Genomic DNA, 18,174 nt, shown 5'->3' on the forward strand with positions numbered 1-18,174 from the left:
GATCGCTTGGAAAACGCTAGCATTCTGCCAGCTAATTATGCTTGCAAAACGATCGTTTTTAGCAGGAATATGCATGCCAATTCCGCATGCGATATACCCGCGGCAGGGAGTTGCAGAATTGCCACGGAAATTTCTACGGCAATTCTGCGACGTGTGCTCTTAGCCCAAGTGTTCTGTAGAAAATCAACACAAAATTCAGCATCTGACAGATCAGTATTGTTTGAAAAGGTTTTTTTATTGTTAGAAGATAGAAAGTTGCCTCTTTTTGGAAGATAAATAAGCAGCTGATGACAATTTGTGGTAATGGCGTCCTGCTGTACGCCCCTATACAGTGGGAAGTGACACCTCCACAGCGCTGGATCACAGGCACCGCGCTGCCCCTAGAGGCACAACGTAGTATGGCAGCTAATAACTGGACATAATCTCGGGAAACAAAAGCAGTTTATGGAAACCACAGTACAGATCCCGGCAGCAGCTCATGGGCCGCAGTGTATAGTCACAGGGTCACCGAGAAGGCTGAGGAGGAGTATCGTACTGTGATCCAGGGTGAAAGCTCATGTGCACCATGATTAGTGGTTTTAGCGGGGTCAAGGGTCAGCACAGTGAATCTGCCAGCAGCATATGCTTGTGTCAAAAAATAAACTATAGATGTGCGAGAAACTGAACGGCAGTGATCCTGCAAATGAGCCGTCAGCAACACAAACCAGGCTGAGCCACCAGCACCACTGCCCAATCCTCCCCCTCAGTCCACGCCAGCCGCCCCCCCACACACACAGTCCACGCCAGCCGCCCCCCACACACACAGTCCACGCCAGCCGCCCCCCCCCACACAGTCCACGCCAGCCGCGCCCCCCCCCACACAGTCCACGCCAGCCGCCCCCCCCACAAACAGTCCACGCCAGCCGCCTCCCCCCACACACAGTCCACGCCAGCCGCCCCCCCCACACACAGTCCACGCCAGCCGCTCCCCCCACACACACAGTCCACCCCAGCCGCCCCCCCCGCACACAGTCCACGCCAGCCGCCCCCCCCACACACAGTCCACGCCAGCCGCCTCCCCCCACACACAGTCCACGCCAGCCGCCCCCCCCCCACACACAGTCCACGCCAGCCGCCTCCCCCCCCACACACAGTCCACGCCAGCCGCCTCCCCCCACACACACAGTCCACGCCAGCCGCCTCCCCCCACACACACAGTCCACGCCAGCCGCCTCCCCCCACACACACAGTCCACGCCAGCCGCCTCCCCCCACACACAGTCCACGCCAGCCGCCTCCCCCCACACACACAGTCCACGCCAGCCGCCTCCCCCCACACACACAGTCCACGCCAGCCGCCTCCCCCCACACACACAGTCCACGCCAGCCGCCTCCCCCCACACACACAGTCCACGCCAGCCGCCTCCCCCCACACACACAGTCCACGCCAGCCGCCTCCCCCCACACACAGTCCACGCCAGCCGCCTCCCCCCACACACACAGTCCACGCCAGCCGCCTCCCCCCACACACACAGTCCACGCCAGCCGCCTCCCCCCACACACACAGTCCACGCCAGCCGCCTCCCCCCACACACACAGTCCACGCCAGCCGCCTCCCCCCACACACACAGTCCACGCCAGCCGCCTCCCCCCACACACACAGTCCACGCCAGCCGCCTCCCCCCACACACAGTCCACGCCAGCCGCCTCCCCCCACACACACAGTCCACGCCAGCCGCCTCCCCCCACACACAGTCCACGCCAGCCGCCTCCCCCCACACACACAGTCCACGCCAGCCGCCTCCCCCCACACACACAGTCCACGCCAGCCGCCTCCCCCCACACACACAGTCCACGCCAGCCGCCTCCCCCCACACACACAGTCCACGCCAGCCGCCTCCCCCCACACACAGTCCACGCCAGCCGCCTCCCCCCACACACACAGTCCACGCCAGCCGCCTCCCCCCACACACACAGTCCACGCCAGCCGCCTCCCCCCACACACAGTCCACGCCAGCCGCCTCCCCCCACACACACAGTCCACGCCAGCCGCCTCCCCCCACACACACAGTCCACGCCAGCCGCCTCCCCCCACACACACAGTCCACGCCAGCCGCCTCCCCCCACACACACAGTCCACGCCAGCCGCCTCCCCCCACACACACAGTCCACGCCAGCCGCCTCCCCCCACACACAGTCCACGCCAGCCACCTCCCTGCCATCCAGCACCACACACAACCCCCTGACATCTGAGCAAAACCATGGGTTCCACTACCCCGCAGGGTGCTGCGTAACAATAACAGCTCAGACTCCACAGCAGCACACTAAAAACGTTCTAGGGTAAAACCAAAAACTTTAAAGGGAACCTGTCACCCCGTTTTTTGAGATTGAGATATAAATACTGTTAAATAGGGCCTGCGCTGTGTGTTCCTATAGTAACACACAGACGTAGATCTGGGTACTTATTATGATGGAATATAGGCTGAACTGGATGGACAAATGTCTTTTTTCGGCCTTACTAACTATGTTACTATGTTACTATGTATGTAGTGTACCCCGATTCCCCATGTATGCTGAGAAATAACTTACCAAAGTCGCCGTTTTCGCCTGTCAATCAGGCTGGTCAGGTCGGGAGGGCGTGTTCACAGCGCTGGTTCTTCCTCAGCTTTACGTTGGTGGCATAGTGGTGTCCGCATGTTGAGGTGACTAATCCACTGTGGGCACGTGAACAAGCAGCGCGCGATCTGCGCTGTCATCCCTTTCGTCGGTGGGGGCGGCCATCTTCCTGGGGCCGCGCGTGCACAGATCGAGTGCTCTGCTGCACGGGGCTTCAGGAAAATGGCCACGGGATGCCGCGCGTGCGCATTAGAGATCGCGGCGACCATTTTCCCAAAGCCAAGATGCAAACTCGGCTTTGGAAAAATGGCCGCCGCGATCTCTAATGCGCACACGCGGCATCCCACGGTCATTTTCCTGAAGCCCCGTGCAGCAGAGCACACAGCGCAGGCCCTATTTAACAGTATTTATATCTCAAAAAACGGGGTGACAGGTTCCCTTTAAGCTGAAGCAAAACCAACGTGAAAGCAGCCACACAGAGCAGTGAGCGCCATAACAGCCGCTGCGGCCCGGCTCCACAACTCACCTGCTCCGCACCACAGTGTGACTGACACTGTCACTGACGCTTCTCCCGCAGACACTGCTATTTATACCCCGGCCAGTGCCTTCCCATTGGTTGGCAGGCTCGGAGCTCCGCCCCCGGCCGTACCAGCTTGGAGGCGGGAGGGACGCGCGCTTCAAATGTGACACGAGAGTCGCGTTCTCCTCAGTGCGCGGAGGAAACTGCTGCGGATCGCGCTGATATCGGGGCGCCGAGACCCCACACAATGCACGGGCTGTGACTGACGCTCCTCTCCGCCTAATGCACGGGGGTAGTCCGTTTATTGACGTTGTGGAAGAGGCAATAAAGTTGATTTCGAAAAAAAAAAAAAAACGCGCGTCCCTTTGTTGTAGTGAGCGCTCTCCTCAGATGGGGGAGTGGCCATAGAGAGGAAGGGGCCGGGAGCAGAGGGGCCCGCGGCGCGGTGTATTGTGGGCTATGGGCTCCGGTCTGGAGGCGGAGCAGTGATCCAGCCGGGGGCCTCCATCTTTCTGTAGCTGTTCCTCCGGCCGCCGGTCCCCGCTGCTCCCCGGGAGGCTGAGCGCTCTGTCGGATAGCGGGGAGGGCTGCTCCGCTCCCGCCCTCTTCCTCCGCCCCTCCATACTCCAAGATGGCGGAGGCTGGTGCGGAGGAGGCTCCGGCGGCGACTGAGGACCTCGCTCCCGCTCCGGCCGCTAGCAGCGGTTCTGCGGCCGGGTCATGGCCGGATTTCGCCGTGGTGTGCTCGTTCCTGGAGCGGTACGGGGCCGCGCTGGATCTGCCCGAGATCACGTTCCCGGAGCTGGAGGAAGCGCTGGAGGAGAGCGGAGCAGGTGAGGAGGGGGCCGGGGATGGCGGCCGGGGGGCAGCGTGCGGGGCCGGGGATGGCGGGGGGCCGGACGGCTCTGGACGGAGGCGATCTGCGCCGCGATGGCCGCCATCATGGTCACATGGCCCCGTCTATAGCGCCCACCGCTGATGTATAGAGCCAGGTCCTCGTATATACAGCCAATCACTGATATATAGAGCCAGGTCCTCGTATATACTGCCCTGGAGCCCAGACCCTCTAATATGGGGCCAATCACTGATATATAGAGCCAGGTCCTCGTATATACTGCCCTGGAGCCCAGACCCTCTAATATGGGCCAATCACTGATATATAGAGCCAGGTCCTCGTATATACTGCCCTGGTGCCGAGACCCTCTAATATGGGGCCAATCACTGATATATAGAGCCAGGTCCTCGTATATACTGCCCTGGTGCCGAGACCCTCTAATATGGGGCCAATCACTGATATATAGAGCCAGGTCCTCGTATATACTGCCCTGGAGCCCAGACCCTCTAATATGGGGCCAATCACTGATATATAGAGCCAGGTCCTCGTATATACTGCCCTGGAGCCCAGACCCTCTAATATGGGGCCAATCACTGATATATAGAGCCAGGTCCTCGTATATACTGCCCTGGAGCCGAGACCCTCTAATATGGGGCCAATCACTGATATATAGAGCCAGGTCCTCGTATATACTGCCCTGGAGCCCAGACCCTCTAATATGGGGCCATCACTGATATATAGAGCCAGGTCCTCGTATATACAGCCAATCACTGATATATAGAGCCAGGTCCTCGTATATACTGCCCTGGTGCCGAGACCCTCTAATATGGGGCCAATCACTGATATATAGAGCCAGGTCCTCGTATATACTGCCCTGGAGCCGAGACCCTCTAATATGGGGCCAATCACTGATATATAGAGCCAGGTCCTCGTATATACTGCCCTGGAGCCCAGACCCTCTAATATGGGGCCATCACTGATATATAGAGCCAGGTCCTCGTATATACAGCCAATCACTGATATATAGAGCCAGGTCCTCGTATATACTGCCCTGGTGCCGAGACCCTCTAATATGGGGCCAATCACTGATATATAGAGCCAGGTCCTCGTATATACTGCCCTGGTGCCGAGACCCTCTAATATGGGGCCAATCACTGATATATAGAGCCAGGTCCTCGTATATACTGCCCTGGTGCCGAGACCCTCTAATATGGGGCCAATCACTGATATATAGAGCCAGGTCCTCGTATATACTGCCCTGGTGCCGAGACCCTCTAATATGGGGCCAATCACTGATATATAGAGCCAGGTCCTCGTATATACTGCCCTGGTGCCGAGACCCTCTAATATGGGGCCAATCACTGATATATAGAGCCAGGTCCTCGTATATACTGCCCTGGAGCCGAGACCCTCTAATATGGGGCCAATCACTGATATATAGAGCCAGGTCCTCGTATATACTGCCCTGGAGCCCAGACCCTCTAATATGGGGCCATCACTGATATATAGAGCCAGGTCCTCGTATATACAGCCAATCACTGATATATAGAGCCAGGTCCTCGTATATACTGCCCTGGTGCCGAGACCCTCTAATATGGGGCCAATCACTGATATATAGAGCCAGGTCCTCGTATATACTGCCCTGGTGCCGAGACCCTCTAATATGGGGCCATCACTGATATATGGAGCAGGTCCTCGTATATACAGCCAATCACTGATATATAGAGCCAGGTCCTCGTATATACTGCCCTGGTGCCGAGACCCTCTAATATGGGGCCAATCACTGATATATAGAGCCAGGTCCTCGTATATACTGCCCTGGTGCCGAGACCCTCTAATATGGGGCCAATCACTGATATATAGAGCCAGGTCCTCGTATATACTGCCCTGGTGCCGAGACCCTCTAATATGGGGCCAATCACTGATATATAGAGCCAGGTCCTCGTATATACTGCCCTGGTGCCGAGACCCTCTAATATGGGGCCAATCACTGATATATAGAGCCAGGTCCTCGTATATACTGCCCTGGTGCCGAGACCCTCTAATATGGGGCCAATCACTGATATATAGAGCCAGGTCCTCGTATATACTGCCCTGGTACCGAGACCCTCTAATATGGGGCCATCACTGATATATAGAGCCAGGTCCTCGTATATACTGCCCTGGAACCCAGACCCTCTAATATGGGGCCAATCACTGATATATAGAGCCAGGTCCTCGTATATACTGCCCTGGTGCCGAGACCCTCTAATATGGGGCCATCACTGATATATAGAGCCAGGTCCTCGTATATACTGCCCTGGTGCCGAGACCCTCTAATATGGGGCCAATCACTGATATATAGAGCCAGGTCCTCGTATATACTGCCCTGGTGCCGAGACCCTCTAATATGGGGCCATCACTGATATATGGAGCAGGTCCTCGTATATACTGCCCTGGTGCCGAGACCCTCTAATATGGGGCCAATCACTGATATATAGAGCCAGGTCCTCGTATATACTGCCCTGGTGCCGAGACCCTCTAATATGGGGCCATCACTGATATATAGAGCCAGGTCCTCGTATATACTGCCCTGGTGCCGAGACCCTCTAATATGGGGCCATCACTGATATATGGAGCAGGTCCTTGTATATACAGCCAATCACTGATATATAGAGCCAGGTCCTCGTATATATTGCCCTGGAGCCCAGACCCTCTAATATGGGGCCATCACTGATATATGGAGCAGGTCCTCGTATATACAGCCCTGGAGCCCAGACCCTCTAATATGGGGCCAATCACTGATATATAGAGCCAGGTCCTCGTATATATTGCCCTGGAGCCCAGACCCTCTAATATGGGCCCATCACTGATATATAGAGCCAGGTCCTCGTATATACAGCCCTGGAGCCCAGACCCTCTAATATGGGGCCATCACTGATATATGGAGCAGGTCCTCGTATATACAGCCAATCACTGATATATAGAGCCAGGTCCTCGTATATACTGCCCTGGTGCCGAGACCCTCTAATATGGGGCCAATCACTGATATATAGAGCCAGGTCCTCGTATATATTGCCCTGGTGCCGAGACCCTCTAATATGGGGCCATCACTGATATATAGAGCCAGGTCCTCGTATATATTGCCCTGGAGCCCAGACCCTCTAATATGGGGCCAATCACTGATATATAGAGCCAGGTCCTCGTATATATTGCCCTGGAGCCCAGACCCTCTAATATGGGGCCATCACTGATATATGGAGCAGGTCCTCGTATATACAGCCCTGGAGCCCAGACCCTCTAATATGGGGCCATCACTGATATATAGAGCCAGGTCCTCGTACATACTGCCCTGGTGCCGAGACCCTCTAATATGGGGCCAATCACTGATATATAGAGCCAGGTCCTCGTATATACTGCCCTGGTGCCGAGACCCTCTAATATGGGGCCAATCACTGATATATAGAGCCAGGTCCTCGTATATACTGCCCTGGTGCCGAGACCCTCTAATATGGGGCCATCACTGATATATGGAGCAGGTCCTCGTATATACAGCCAATCACTGATATATAGAGCCAGGTCCTCGTATATACTGCCCTGGTGCCGAGACCCTCTAATATGGGGCCAATCACTGATATATAGAGCCAGGTCCTCGTATATACTGCCCTGGAGCCCAGACCCTCTAATATGGGGCCAATCACTGATATATAGAGCCAGGTCCTCGTATATACTGCCCTGGTGCCGAGACCCTCTAATATGGGGCCAATCACTGATATATAGAGCCAGGTCCTCGTATATATTGCCCTGGAGCCCAGACCCTCTAATATGGGGCCAATCACTGATATATAGAGCCAGGTCCTCGTATATATTGCCCTGGAGCCCAGACCCTCTAATATGGGCCCATCACTGATATATAGAGCCAGGTCCTCGTATATACAGCCCTGGAGCCCAGACCCTCTAATATGGGGCCATCACTGATATATGGAGCAGGTCCTCGTATATACAGCCCTGGAGCCCAGACGCTCTAATATGGGGCCATCACTGATATATAGAGCCAGGTCCTCGTATATAAAGCCAATCACTGATATATAGAGCCAGGTCCTCGTATATACAGCCCTGGAACCCAGACCCTCTAATATGGGCCTATCACTGATATATAGAGCCAGGTCCTCGTATATACAGCCTCGGAGCCCAGACCCTCTAATATGGGGCCCATCACTGATATATAGAGCCAGATCCTCGTATATATTGCCCTGGAGCCCAGACCCTCTAATATGGGGCCATCACTGATATATAGAGCCAGGTCCTCGTATATACTGCCCTGGAGCCCAGACCCTCTAATATGGGGCCATCACTGATATATAGAGCCAGATCATCGTATATACTGCCCTGGAGCCCAGACCCTCTAATATGGGGCCCATCACTGATATATAGAGCCAGGTCCTCGTATATACTGCCCTGGAGCCCAGACCCTCTAATATGGGGCCATCACTGATATATAGAGCCAGATCCTCGTATATACTGCCCTGGAGCCCAGACCCTCTAATATGGGGCCCATCACTGATATATAGAGCCAGGTCCTCGTATATACAGCCCTGGAACCCAGACCCTCTAATATGGGGCCATCACTGATATATAGAGCCAGGTCCTCGTATATACTGCCCTGGAACCCAGACCCTCTAATATGGGGCCATCACTGATATATAGAGCCAGATCCTCGTATATACTGCCCTGGAGCCCAGACCCCCTAATATGGGCCCATCACTGATATATAGAGCCAGGTCCTCATATATACTGCCCTGGACCCCAGACCCCCTAATATGGGCCCATCACTGATATATAGAGCCAGGTCCTCGTATATAAAGCCCTGGAGCCAGATCCTGACACCTGGGGTCCATCACTATCCCAGAGCCAAGATCCTGTCACCTGGGGCCCATCGCTATCCTAGAGCCCAGATCCTGACACCTGGGGCCCATCACTATCCTAGAGCCAAGATCCCGACACCTGGGGCCCATCACTATCCTAGAGCCCAGATCCTGACACCTGGGGCCCATGACTATCCTAGAGCCCAGATCCTGATACCTGGGGCCCATCACTAACCTAGAGCCCTGATCCTGACACCTGGGGCCCATCACTATCCTAGAGCCAAGATCCTGTCACCTGGGGCCCATCACTATCCTAGAGCCCAGATCCTGACACCTGGGGCCCATCACTATCCTAGAGCCAAGATCCCGACACCTGGGGCCCATCACTATCCTAGAGCCCAGATCCTGATACCTGGGGCCCATCACTAACCTAGAGCCCTGATCCTGACACCTGGGGCCCATCACTATCCTAGAGCCCAGATAATATGGGCCCATCACTGATATATGGAGCAGGTCCTCGTATATACTGCCCTGGAGCTCAGACCCTCTTAGGCTACGTTCACACTAGCGTTGTGCGCCGCTGCGTCGGCGACGCACAACGCAAAGAAAAACGCGTGCGTCGTTTTTTGACGAAAATCGGACGCAAGAAAAATGCAACTTGTTGCGTTTTCTTGGTCCGACGCTAGCGTCAAAAAAGACGCACGTGTCGGAAAACGCAACAAGCAAAAACGCATGTGTCCCCCATGTTAAAGATAGGGGCGCATGACGCGTGCGTCGCCGCTGCGTCGCCCGACGCTAGCGCAACGCACACTAGCCGAACGCTAGTGTGAACGTAGCCTAATATGGGCCCATCACTGATATATAGAGCCAGGTCCTCGTATATACTGCCCTGGAGTCCAGACCCTCTAATATGGGGCCCATCACTATCCTAGAGCCCAGATCCCGACACCTGGGGCCCATCACTATCCTAGAGCCCAGATCCCGACACCTGGGGCCCATCACTATCCTAGAGCCCAGATCCCGACACCTGGGGCCCATCACTATCCTAGAGCCCAGATCCCGACACCTGGGGCCCATCACTATCCTAGAGCCCAGATCCCGACACCTGGGGCCCATCACTGTCCTAGAGCCCAGATCCCGACACCTGGGGCCCATCACTATCCTAGAGCCCAGATCCCGACACCTGGGGCCCATCACTGTCCTAGAGCCCAGATCCCGACACCTGGGGCCCATCACTATCCTAGAGCCCAGATCCCGACACCTGGGGCCCATCACTATCCTAGAGCCCAGATCCCGACACCTGGGGCCCATCACTATCCTAGAGCCCAGATCCCGACACCTGGGGCCCATCACTATCCTAGAGCCCAGATCCCGACACCTGGGGCCCATCACTATCCTAGAGCCCAGATCCCGACACCTGGGGCCCATCACTATCCTAGAGCCCAGATCCCGACACCTGGGGCCCATCACTATCCTAGAGCCCAGATCCCGACACCTGGGGCCCATCACTATCCTAGAGCCCAGATCCCGACACCTGGGGCCCATCACTATCCTAGAGCCCAGATCCCGACACCTGGGGCCCATCGCTATCCTAGAGCCCAGATCCCGACACCTGGGGCCCATCGCTATCCTAGAGCCCAGATCCCGATACCTGGGGCCCATCGCTATCCTAGAGCCCAGATCCCGACACCTGGGGCCCATCGCTATCCTAGAGCCCAGATCCTGATACCTGGGGCCCATCGCTATCCTAGAGCCCAGATCCCGATACCTGGGGCCCATCGCTATCCTAGAGCCCAGATCCCGACACCTGGGGCCCATCGCTATCCAAGAGCCCAGATCCCGACACCTGGGGCCCATCGCTATCCTAGAGCCCAGATCCCGACACCTGGGGTCCATCGCTATCCTAGAGCCCAGATCCCGACACCTGGGGTCCATCACTATCCTAGAGCCCAGATCCTGATACCTGTGGCCCATCACTATCCCAGATCCTGATACCTGGGGCCCATCGCTATCCTAGAGCCCAGATCCCGACACCTGGGGTCCATCGCTATCCTAGAGCCCAGATCCCGACACCTGGGGTCCATCACTATCCTAGAGCCCAGATCCTGATACCTGTGGCCCATCACTATCCTGGAGCCCAGATCCTGAGATCTAGGGCCCATCACTGATATATAGAGCCAGATCCTCGTAAATACTACCCTGGAGCCTAGATCCTGACACCTGGGGCCCATCACTGACCAAAAGCCCAGATCCTGACACCTGGGGCCCATCACTGACCTAGAGCCCAGATCTGTGAAAATGGTGTGGAGTTTCTGCTGGCCTCCATGGATGACGATTGGTGGGGAGGTGTTTGGCTATAGCTCTTTAAGTGTCTCTACGTGAACCCCTGAGGTGTCTGCTCCTGTCTCCCTCCCTCCTCTATGGGTCAGTATAGCAAGGTGTCATTAGAGGTTCTGATCAGAATGGATCCAGGTGATCTGTCCATTATATGCTGCTTTATGTCACATTTGGATTGGAGGAGATCTGGGTCTTTATGAACATTCGGGTTCCAGATCCAGTGTAAATCCAAAGTGACTTTGAAATGTCAGATTCATAAATATATTGTTTTTCTGGATATTGCATATACATTTTAATTATTATTTTATTATTTATTTATATAGCACCGTTAATTCCATGGTGCTGTACATGTGAAAAGGGGTTACATACAGGGTTATAGATATCGTACATTTGTGTGGTTTTATATTTTACACCTGGGTGCTGATGCTTCAGCTCTGGAGCCTCCTGGAGTTGCACTTCTGAAGTTGCCATTTGTAAAGTTTTTCAACTTCCTAACATAATTTGCATCTAATAATAATGAGGTTCTGCATCGACTCTGGTATATATTGAGGTTCTGCAGCGGCTCTGGTGTTCATGATGAGGTTCTGCAGTGGCCCTGGGGTCCATGATGAGGTTCAGCAGCGACTCTGGTATATATTGAGGTTCTGCAGCGTCTCTGGGGTGCATGATGAGGTTCTGCAGCGGCTCTGGGGTGAATGATGAGGTTCTGTAGCTGCTCTGGGGTGCGTGATGAGGTTCTGCAGCTGCTCTGGGGTGCGTGATGAGGTTCTGCAGCTGCTCTGGGGTGCGTGATGAGGTCCTGCAGTGGCTCTGGGGTGCGTGATGAGGTTCTGCAGCGGCTCTGGGGTGCGTGATGAGGTTCTGCAGCGGCTCTGGGGTGCGTGATGAGGTTCTGCAGCTGCTCTGGGGTGCGTGATGAGGTTCTGCAGCGGCTCTGGTGTGCGTGATGAGGTTCTGCAGCGGCTCTGGTGTGCGTGATGAGGTTCTGCAGCGGCTCTGGTGTGCGTGATGAGGTTCTGCAGCGGCTCTGGGGTGCGTGATGAGGTTCTGCAGCGGCTCTGGGTTGCGTGATGAGGTTCTGCAGCGGCTCTGGGTTGCGTGATGAGGTTCTGCAGCGGCTCTGGGTTGCGTGATGAGGTTCTGCAGCGGCTCTGGGGTGCGTGATGAGGTTCTGCAGCGGCTCTGGGGTGCGTGATGAGGTTCTGCAGCGGCTCTGGGGTGCGTGATGAGGTTCTGCAGCGGCTCTGGGTTGCGTGATGAGGTTCTGCAGCGGCTCTGGGGTGCGTGATGAGGTTCTGCAGCGGCTCTGGGGTGCGTGATGAGGTTCTGCAGCTGCTCTGGGGTGCGTGATGAAGTTCTGCAGCGGCTCTGGGGGTGTATAGTCATGGCCAAGTGTTTGGAGACTGACGAGTTTTGGTTTTCAAAGTTTGCTTCTTCAGCGGTTTTCTCTTAGTTTGGCGTTTCTATGGTTACTGAAGTCCAATTATCAGCATTTTATACGTTTTTACACTTTTTTTTGTCCAATCCATGAAGTTTCTGTGATGCCTCAATATTCCCAGCGCTGCCCCTTACTTCTGCCCTTCGTCCCGGCAGCTGGACATCATCTTCTGGGTCAGATCCTGATTGATGGACGCCCGTTGTTGTCTCATCAGAGCTCTGAGGTTATCACTATTGCTGGGTTTTTGCTTGTTGCTTTTTGAGGATTGACCGCAGGGTCTTGTTGGGATTGAGATCTGGGGAGTTTATGGCAATATTTTGGTCCTCGAGCCACTTCATCACTTTTGCTTTGTGACTTGGTCTCCATCATGACTATAAAGCATCATCACCACCACCATGATGAAGGTCCTGCAGGCTGGGGCTGCACAGCGACCTGGGCGTAGATGGCGGTGTGCCGCTGTTACATACAGATGATTGGTGTCGCACCACGAGCCCTAAGTTACCGCGACAGGGGCGCCACAAAAAGTCTGACCCTGTTGGGGTATTTATAACCAGTGTAAAGCAGCGGCACATAGCGATCCCTAGCCCGGTGACCTGTGCCGCAGCTGTGGTGGTCCGGGAGCACCGGCCTTATCTGTATGTGGACCCCAGGCTTCACTATAAACCCTTCTGTATATTATTTTACAGGTTGATATTGATTTCTTTTCCTCGTCGTTCTCTTCCTGCAGTGTCTCGGGTGCTGGTCGAACTTCATATGAAGCTGATGAGGAAAATCGGGAAATCCGTGACATTTGACAGATGGGAGAAATACCTGATTAGGGTAGGAGACCCCCTAATAATGCCGGGAGGGTATACCACATGGGGATACTAAGTGTTATGTAAGGATCTAAAGGAATGGGTTAATAAAATGACACGTACAACATGTTTGTTAAAATAAGTAGGTGGTACTGCCACTATTGTAAAAAGACAAATGCTAAAAAATGTTTGGGGTGTGTATATTTATTTATTTTATTTGTTTATTTTAAATGGGTAAAATAAAATAAAGTTCCAAATGATAAAAAAAAAAAATTCCCTTCTTTTTGCAATAGTGTCAGTACCACCTACACATTTTAACAAAAATTAACCCATTATTTTAGATCCCTAAACCTATATTATCAATCTATTAACATTTGTCAAACAATACAATTTTGGCCCCCGATTCATCAATTTTCACCAGCATTTTTTTTTTAGTTTAGCTGTAATAAAGGTTGCAATATTTTTGGGCAAATTTGTTTCTGTCCCCAAATTTTGGAATTTTTACACCAATCCCGGTCAGCTCCTCCTAATTTTAAATAAATAAAATGGGTGGAGGTTAGACAAGAGGTTCTGTGGGGACAAGTACATTTTGGCCAAAAAAAAAAAACAAACCAAAAAAACAATTTGCAATGATTTGGAAATCACTTAAATCCATATTTTATTTCCTACGGAACATAGACATTTTTCGAACGTTCAATTTCTGATCTTTTCTATTTAGTTTGACAGAATTAACTAATTTAGAAATTGATTTCAGCAACAAATCTCCAGAAAGTTGTGCAGATTTTGTTCTACCACCTCTGTGTAACGCTCAGCATTGATGGCGTCTCTTGTGTGCAATGCCTCTTGCCTAGGCACTAATGCCTCCATACAGCAGAGATAACAAGCTGGACGGTCCCTCTCCTCGGTGGCCGGCTGGACGGTCCCTCTCCTCGGTGGCCGGCTGGACGGTCCCTCTCCTCGGTGGCCGGCTGGGACGGTCCCTCTCCTCGGTGGCCGGCTGGGACGGTCCCTCTCCTCGGTGGACGGCTGGACGGTCCCTCTCCTCGGTGGCCGGCTGGGACGGTCCCTCTCCTCGGTGGCCGGCTGGGACGGTCCCTCTCCTCGGTGGCCGGCTGGACGGTCCCTCTCCTCGGTGGCCGGCTGGACGGTCCCTCTCCTCGGTGGCCGGCTGGACGGTCCCTCTCCTCGGTGGCCGGCTGGGACGGTCCCTCTCCTCGGTGGCCGGCTGGGACGGTCCCTCTCCTCGGTGGCCGGCTGGGACGGTCCCTCTCCTCGGTGGCCGGCTGGGACGGTCCCTCTCCTCGGTGGCCGGCTGGGACGGTCCCTCTCCTCGGTGGCCGGCTGGGACGGTCCCTCTCCTCGGTGGCCGGCTGGGACGGTCCCTCTCCTCGGTGGCCGGCTGGGACGGTCCCTCTCCTCGGTGGCCGGCTGGGACGGTCCCTCTCCTCGGTGGCCGGCTGGGACGGTCCCTCTCCTCGGTGGCCGGCTGGGACGGTCCCTCTCCTCGGTGGCCGGCTGGGACGGTCCCTCTCCTCGGTGGCCGGCTGGGACGGTCCCTCTCCTCGGTGGCCGGCTGGGACGGTCCCTCTCCTCGGTGGCCGGCTGGGACGGTCCCTCTCCTCGGTGGCCGGCTGGGACGGTCCCTCTCCTCGGTGGCCGGCTGGGACGGTCCCTCTCCTCGGTGGCCGGCTGGGACGGTCCCTCTCCTCGGTGGCCGGCTGGGACGGTCCCTCTCCTCGGTGGCCGGCTGGGACGGTCCCTCTCCTCGGTGGCCGGCTGGGACGGTCCCTCTCCTCGGTGGCCGGCTGGGACGGTCCCTCTCCTCGGTGGCCGGCTGGGACGGTCCCTCTCCTCGGTGGCCGGCTGGGACGGTCCCTCTCCTCGGTGGCCGGCTGGGACGGTCCCTCTCCTCCTGAGTCCTCAGGACACGACATTCGTGGTTTCCATAAAGAATTTCACATTTTGATGCATCTGGCCAGAGTTTTCTGTTGCCTCAGACTATTCTAAATGAGCTTTGGCCCAGAGAAGATGGATTTCTTTGAATTGTGCTGATATTTTGCTTCTTCTTTACATGATAGAACTGTAACTTGCGTTTGTGGATTACACGGAGACCTGTGATCAGACCATGACGTCTGGATGTATTCCTGATTTGATCCCCCGAATTCTATTTAATGCAGTGTCCCATGATGGCTCACAGATCACCAGTATCCAATATTGATCCCTTGTGCACATGGATTTCTCCAGAATCTCTGAATACGTTTATATTATGTCCTGATGAATAGTCAAAGTCTTTGCTATTTCACGTTCAGTTACATTTTTCTGAAATTTTCCCACAAATTTCAGCCTCACTTGTTCAGATTGGTGACGTCTGACCATCTTTGCTTCTGGGAGACTCTGCCTCTCTAACACGCTCTTTTTATACTTGGATATTGACCCTCCAGCTTTTTTCATTTGTATTTCTTACTTTTCCAACTTTTTATTAACCGTCACAACTTTCTTGAGATTTCTTGCTGCCATCAATTTCTAAATAAGATAATTTTTTTTTTCTCAAATGACGTGAAAAACTGACCAATATTCACCTCCTGATCTGTTCAATAAAATGTCGATAAGAGGTTTCCAAATCATTGCTTTCTTGATTACATTTTACACAGCGGCCCAACTTATTTTGGGGAATTGTGGATGTCGTTACAGTGGTTCTTCTCACAGCTGAAGGTTTGTCACAGTTGTAGCCAGTCTTTGTCGTGATATTTCGTTGCAATGTATCCGTGCAGATGGGTCAGACTGCTCAAGAGGATCGCCTTCTATTGTAGCAAAGTGTCAGCTGTGACTAGCACAGCGTGCACCTGATGGTAATTGACGCAATCGGATTTAGCGTCACATTAACTCTTTAAATACTGCCGTCAAGTGTAAGAGGAGGGTTTTAAAAGGCTTTAGCATGGGAGATGTCACTTCCGATGGCCATTGCCACCCCATGCATCGTGAGTGCCGTAGCAGCCAAGGGCCATGTGTCCTATGAAATCGGGCCAATGTAATAAAATACACAAATATTTATCCCGTGCGATGAATGCCGAAATGGCAAATTCCAAATATTCGATAAATGTGATGCAAACATTGTATGTCCTCCCAAAAGGAAAAAAAAAAAGAAAAAAAAACAATAAAAAAAAAATCATGTTCCACATTGAGCAGGAGGAGGCAGGTATTAGAGCTGGAGTGACAGAGGCTTCAGATCTACCATAGCTCTTCAGCCTCATTTGCATATCAATTGATTTTTCAATAACAGAGGAACGGACCACCGGCTATGTAAAGGTATTGCCGGACTTGTCTTTGAAAGAGCTACATGAGCATATAAATAGTTTGGGTGGGGGGGGTGAAATCCTGCTGACAGATCCCTTTAAGGATGTTTTTAGATTTGTGTGTAACCGCTGTCATTTGTAATCTCCAGATATGTCAGGACTACAACAGCACATGGGCCTGGGAGATGGAGAAGAAGGGCTACCAGGAGATGGACGTGGAGTGTAAAGTGGGGATGCTGAAGGTCAGTACTTAAGGAGGTCTTCAGGGTGGTTATTGGCTTATATTCAGTCGGGGTCCTAGGGGGTGTGATTTCCATTGACTCCTCCCCCGAGGATATTCCTGGGAAAACAACTAAATGGTCACCTGAATAAATGATAAATAAAAATGTGTTAATAGATTACTTCTAACAATTAACAAAATGCAAAGTGAATGAACACGAGAAATCTAAATCCCGTAAATATTTACCCTTTACCCGAATCTTCTAGGTGCATTTGCACTGAGGGATTATGTAGGACTGTAGTGAGGTGTGTAAAGAACTAAGTATGCCAAACGAATAACGATTATAAGTTTGTAGGTATTAAATGAAATAGAAACCGCTGTGTAAAAAGGCTTAAAACTGCTGCAAAGGTGAGGTTGTGGAAGACGGTCTCATGTCTCAGCAACAAGACAAGGTAGTTGCGCTGCATCACCAACATCTCTCCCAGACAAAGATTTCCCAGCAGACTGGGTTTCAATCTGATCAGGGTGTTCTGAAAAAGCACCAAGAAATGGGCAACATGGAGGATCGAAGAGTTCGGCCAAGAAAACTTAGTGCAGCAGCTGAAAGACACATCATGCTTCCTTTTATAAATCAGAAGATGTCCAGCAGTGCCATCAACTCAGAACAGGCAGCAACCATGAAAACATAGGATCGAGGGTGCAGAACAAGGTCAGCAGGTGTCTGGGTGGAGACGCAATGGGAGATATTTGGTTTATACACCTATAAGTTGAAAAGAGCATGAGGCCCCATATTAGACTAAGTCTAATGAGATCAAATGGAAATATAAAATAGATACACTTTATTAACAAGATATGTAATACACACAAATACAATAATCAATAATAAGGATAAAGTATGTGACGACACTAAAGGGCAGACACACTGGGGAACGTCCATATATTGAAGTATAGGCGTAGCAGGATCACATGGTAAATAGCAACAGCTAGTAATAAGGTGCCGAGAGTTAAACTATGTACAGATTGGGTCAAAAATATAGAAGACAAGGGAAGAATAAACAGCCCTAGTGGGTATACCCCAAGTCCCTGAATACACTAACCCACATAACAGCCTGCTCGTAACTTATGGCACATAAAACACAGCCCTGGATCCGCTAATTGCTTACCCATGAACGTAGCCGCCAGTGTGCGCTGTCCCACCGAAAGCCCCGACGCGCGTTTCGCGTTTAAAAGTGCTTCCTCGGGGGGCAATTTGTACATAGTTTAACTCTCGGCACCTTATTACTAGCTGTTGCTATTTAC

General features: G+C 53.2%; 2 protein-coding genes across 2 annotated transcripts in view; one reads left to right on the forward strand and one right to left on the reverse strand.

The window, feature by feature from the left end:
* Positions 1-3,253, reverse strand: part of AAMDC (adipogenesis associated Mth938 domain containing) — a 32,758-nt gene extending 29,505 nt beyond the window's left edge. Inside the window, exon 1 of the mRNA XM_069759362.1 lies at positions 3,121-3,253. The gene's annotated coding sequence lies outside the window, so the exon portion shown is untranslated. The remainder of the gene's footprint in view (positions 1-3,120) is intronic.
* Positions 3,254-3,502: 249 nt separating this feature from the next.
* RSF1 (remodeling and spacing factor 1) overlaps positions 3,503-18,174 on the forward strand; it is a 48,462-nt gene continuing 33,790 nt past the window's right edge. Inside the window, exons 1-3 of the mRNA XM_069759358.1 lie at positions 3,503-3,947; positions 13,296-13,387; positions 16,805-16,897. Coding sequence (XP_069615459.1) covers positions 3,746-3,947; positions 13,296-13,387; positions 16,805-16,897 — 387 coding nt within the window. The 5' untranslated portion in view covers positions 3,503-3,745. The remainder of the gene's footprint in view (positions 3,948-13,295; positions 13,388-16,804; positions 16,898-18,174) is intronic.

This window comes from Ranitomeya imitator, chromosome 3, assembly GCF_032444005.1.
Source record: "Ranitomeya imitator isolate aRanImi1 chromosome 3, aRanImi1.pri, whole genome shotgun sequence".
Classification (NCBI taxonomy): Eukaryota; Metazoa; Chordata; class Amphibia; order Anura; family Dendrobatidae; genus Ranitomeya; species Ranitomeya imitator.